At 45.7% G+C, this 3,339-nt stretch overlaps 4 protein-coding genes across 4 annotated transcripts; 1 reads left to right on the top strand and 3 right to left on the bottom strand.

Annotated features, from left to right (window-relative positions):
- Positions 1-34: 34 nt before the first annotated feature.
- T310_6711 (uncharacterized protein) lies at positions 35-451 on the bottom strand (the record flags this gene model as incomplete). The annotated part of the gene is made up of 1 exon (XM_013470479.1): positions 35-451. A coding segment is annotated over one exon (417 nt), but the record flags the coding sequence as incomplete, so codon positions are not given.
- A 465-nt stretch (positions 452-916) lies between these two features.
- Positions 917-2,470, top strand: T310_6708 (uncharacterized protein; the record flags this gene model as incomplete). The annotated part of the gene is made up of 1 exon (XM_013470478.1): positions 917-2,470. A coding segment is annotated over one exon (1,554 nt), but the record flags the coding sequence as incomplete, so codon positions are not given.
- T310_6706 (uncharacterized protein) lies at positions 2,174-2,617 on the bottom strand (the record flags this gene model as incomplete). The annotated part of the gene is made up of 1 exon (XM_013470477.1): positions 2,174-2,617. A coding segment is annotated over one exon (444 nt), but the record flags the coding sequence as incomplete, so codon positions are not given.
- A 101-nt stretch (positions 2,618-2,718) lies between these two features.
- On the bottom strand, positions 2,719-3,087 carry T310_6705 (uncharacterized protein; the record flags this gene model as incomplete). Its single annotated transcript, XM_013470476.1, has 1 exon — positions 2,719-3,087. A coding segment is annotated over one exon (369 nt), but the record flags the coding sequence as incomplete, so codon positions are not given.
- Between the last annotated feature and the right edge of the window lie 252 nt (positions 3,088-3,339).

Raw genomic sequence — 3,339 nt, 5'->3', positions numbered from 1 at the left:
AAAAGGGTCAATCACATAGCCAGAGGTTAAAGAATCAACAAAGAATCCGCCGCAGAAAGGGGTTATTTAAGAAAGTTAAGGAATACTCCATTATATGTGATTCAGATGTCTTCATGATACTCCGCTCCAGAAAGAATGGCCAGATATACACTTTAACCTCCGACTCTGTAGAACAATGGCTACTGACACTCCAGCAATTAGTATGTTGACTACCAATAACTATCATTTCAACCCCGCATTGAACTAACAGGAACAGGAAACTATCTATCCAGTGCCAATTAGGAAGTCCTTGGAGGATGTGGCGTGCAAGGATATCAATCCTTAATCGATGAACCACCAGAGAGAATAGCCAATATGTTCGAGCACAAGGTGTCTTTCTGAGATTTATTAATAAAGAATTGGTGGTAACGGCATAGAATGTGAAAAGCAATCGAAATTGTTTGATAGTGGATTAAGTTTTTACTTGGACATAATGTGAAAGAATATTGAAAAGGTGTTTAGGCTAACGTCTACCAATACTGAACAGTTAATTGGTCTTCGAAGCATAGTATCTACATGCTGAAAGCGACTCTTGTTGAGAACATCAGGGAGACTGACTTGGGTAAGAAAAGAGCGGCCTTGTGTGCCAGAGAATATGCAAATGGTATTGTGCCAGGGGCCTGCCTTGCTTTGTGCAATGTGATGATCTAGATCTATGCTCAACTTGTCAACAAGGCACTAGGCAGCAGTTACATCACGTGGCCACGTACAGAAGTCCAGCGGATTCGATGAGCAATGCCATTGGTTCAATTTGACAGGAGCTGTCCCCTTGGTCCTCGGTGTTAAGCCTCGCTAATCCCCAGCACGAAGTAGAGGTGTCTGCCCATCATCGGAGGCACGCCAAGGCTGTAGCCTGGTCATAGTGCGCCACTAATAGCACGTGATATTAATAGTCCGTACTGTACAGAGTACGCGTAGTTATATTACAAGCGAGTTAATGCGGGGTTCGGGTAGACTCATATCTTTGTTCAGGTGTCTCCACACAGCAATAGCCTGGGTTTCATTTTTTAGTTCTATGGCAAAGCGACTCAGATCTCATGATACTCTCTTGGAACACTTTGAACAGTGTCCACTCCACAGCCAACATGCCATACTTTGCAGTGGAAGACGAAAGGATGGCTTACGCTGCTTCAATCCTGCACGATACACTGAATCAACCGACTCTATGCCTATGTGTGGAAGGCATCGAAATCAATTCTGCAAGGCAGGTCGATGTGTGGCTGTTCTGGCATGTGGCTTCCGGTGTGGTCGACTCTTTAAATGGAAGCCTCCAGAATTCCAGCTCTGTCCGAATCACATAAGTTATCCGATGCCTTGCTTCTTTATGAAGATCCCCACGGAGCTCCGACAACATATCTACAGCTATCTACTTCCTGACCAACATATCCCTGCACTGTTCGATCAGAGGACTCAGCTAAGATCAGATGGTGCTAAGGTTCAGACTTCAATCCTATGCACCAGCCGTCAGATATATGAAGAGGCCTCAATCGTTCTCTACGGCAGGGTCCCATTCTCTATTGGCATCACACCACGATCTGTCAATATGTGTAACCATAAAGGCGATCTCTTCGAAACCTCTCGAAACCTCCTTCAAACTGAGGAACAAACTGAAGAATTTTTATCAAGGTTGCATTCTCCAGTGGCTTTGCAAAATACATTTAAAGAAAACATTTTCCCTATTGGAGACTCAAATTTTGGCAAGATACGGTCTTTCCATGTGGAAATTTTGTTGCCATCTCTCCATGATCACAACTCGGTGTATACTGTTTGCGATTTTGTGCGGAAGGTAGTTGGACAGTTTGAAAAAGTTCAGAGACATGCTTATAACCTGGAGATACTTGTCAAACTTAACTACCAGGATAAAGGCGATGAACGACATCTGATCTGTGTCCTTACAGTTGCTTACTTCCTCCTTCGTCCCTTCCTACGCTTACGGAATGTTTCCAATCCTCAAATCCATTTGACCACCCGCTCTTATCGGATATCAGCAACAAAAGTCATTGTCTCAGACTCAACATACCCAAAGATTCGACCACTTCTATGGTTTCAGAAAAAGTTAAAGTACTTGGAGGAGGAAATATCTAGCACCAGACCTGTTCCAGAATGCTCTGGCATTGAAGCAGCATACATGAAGCTAGAGAGTTTGGTCTGCATATTTCGGCTGCCATTCATGTCCCCTTTTCACAAAAGTCATGATATACTTGACACTCTGATTCGGCGGGCAAGAGTTGCTCGTGAGATGAATGACCTTCCTGAATTTCGGAAGGTGTGTGACGAAGTTGTGAAGATTTGGTCTGATTATCTTGATAAGCACGCGAGGATCCGCGAGAGAATTTCTGGAGGGATTGACTGCATATATGGAATGATTGACAAGCTGCCGGAGAGAACATTGGACACTGCTCAGAGTACAAATGATAACATTCGGAATTGAAACTCTGACGATTGGTGAAATTCGGGACATATCAGGCAGAGCAATAGAAGATTTGGCCCACTCAAGCCTGCTTTTTGAGCCAGCTGCAATTGCCCACTTCAATCGCAAGTCGACACACCACTTGAGATATCTTCTGGATGGCATCGATCACAGTAGGGTGGGCTGAATGCCTGCAATTCATGGGCGGTCTTTTTTGACTTTCGAACAGGTTTCTATTTTTAAAAAATGTCGTACAACCTTTTTAACTTTCAACAGGCTTCTATTTTGAATGTCATACGACATCTTTGACTTTCATCGTCTATGCTGCGATGGGCGGCTCTGCCTGGGGCGCACACCTGGTCAATATATGGTGGCTTGAACTGTGAAGATTCCTCTGTTCTGGTTTGGCATTGGATTGACTTAAGAGCTGGGTGCCGGTCCATAAGACCTGGATGGAGTAAGGAGAAAGCTATCAAGATCACCCCGCATGTCATATTACCCAACATGTGACAGTTCAAAGAGCGATTGTATCCTCGTCCTCTTGTGAGCGCTCTTGCCTCTTGGCATGGGGTGCAACAGCATCGGTTGCGGGGCGCTTTCGAAGCGGCCCGGGCCGTGTTGGGGCGCCCTCCTCTACATCACAGAACGCAATCACTGCATTGATTGCGGCAATCCGGCGCTGATACTCCGCTTCGATGGTGGCGCCTGGCAGAGTCAGGACGGTGTCGATCAGCATCATGTGCTGCGGTGTCATATATCCCGATCGCTGCAAGGCCCCGATCACCTCCTCATCTACCACTTTCCCGGAGAGCTGTCGTTCGCTGTCGATCACTGGTTGTTCATTCTTATATCGTTCCAGGTTCTCCGCACGAGGCGATTGCGTTGCCGTT

Source organism: Rasamsonia emersonii, assembly GCF_000968595.1.
Source record: "Rasamsonia emersonii CBS 393.64 chromosome Unknown ctg1118621760439, whole genome shotgun sequence".
Lineage (NCBI taxonomy): Eukaryota > Fungi > Ascomycota > Eurotiomycetes > Eurotiales > Trichocomaceae > Rasamsonia > Rasamsonia emersonii.
The sequence above is the reverse complement of the archived record's forward strand: the minus strand, read 5'-3'. Positions and strand labels throughout refer to the sequence as shown.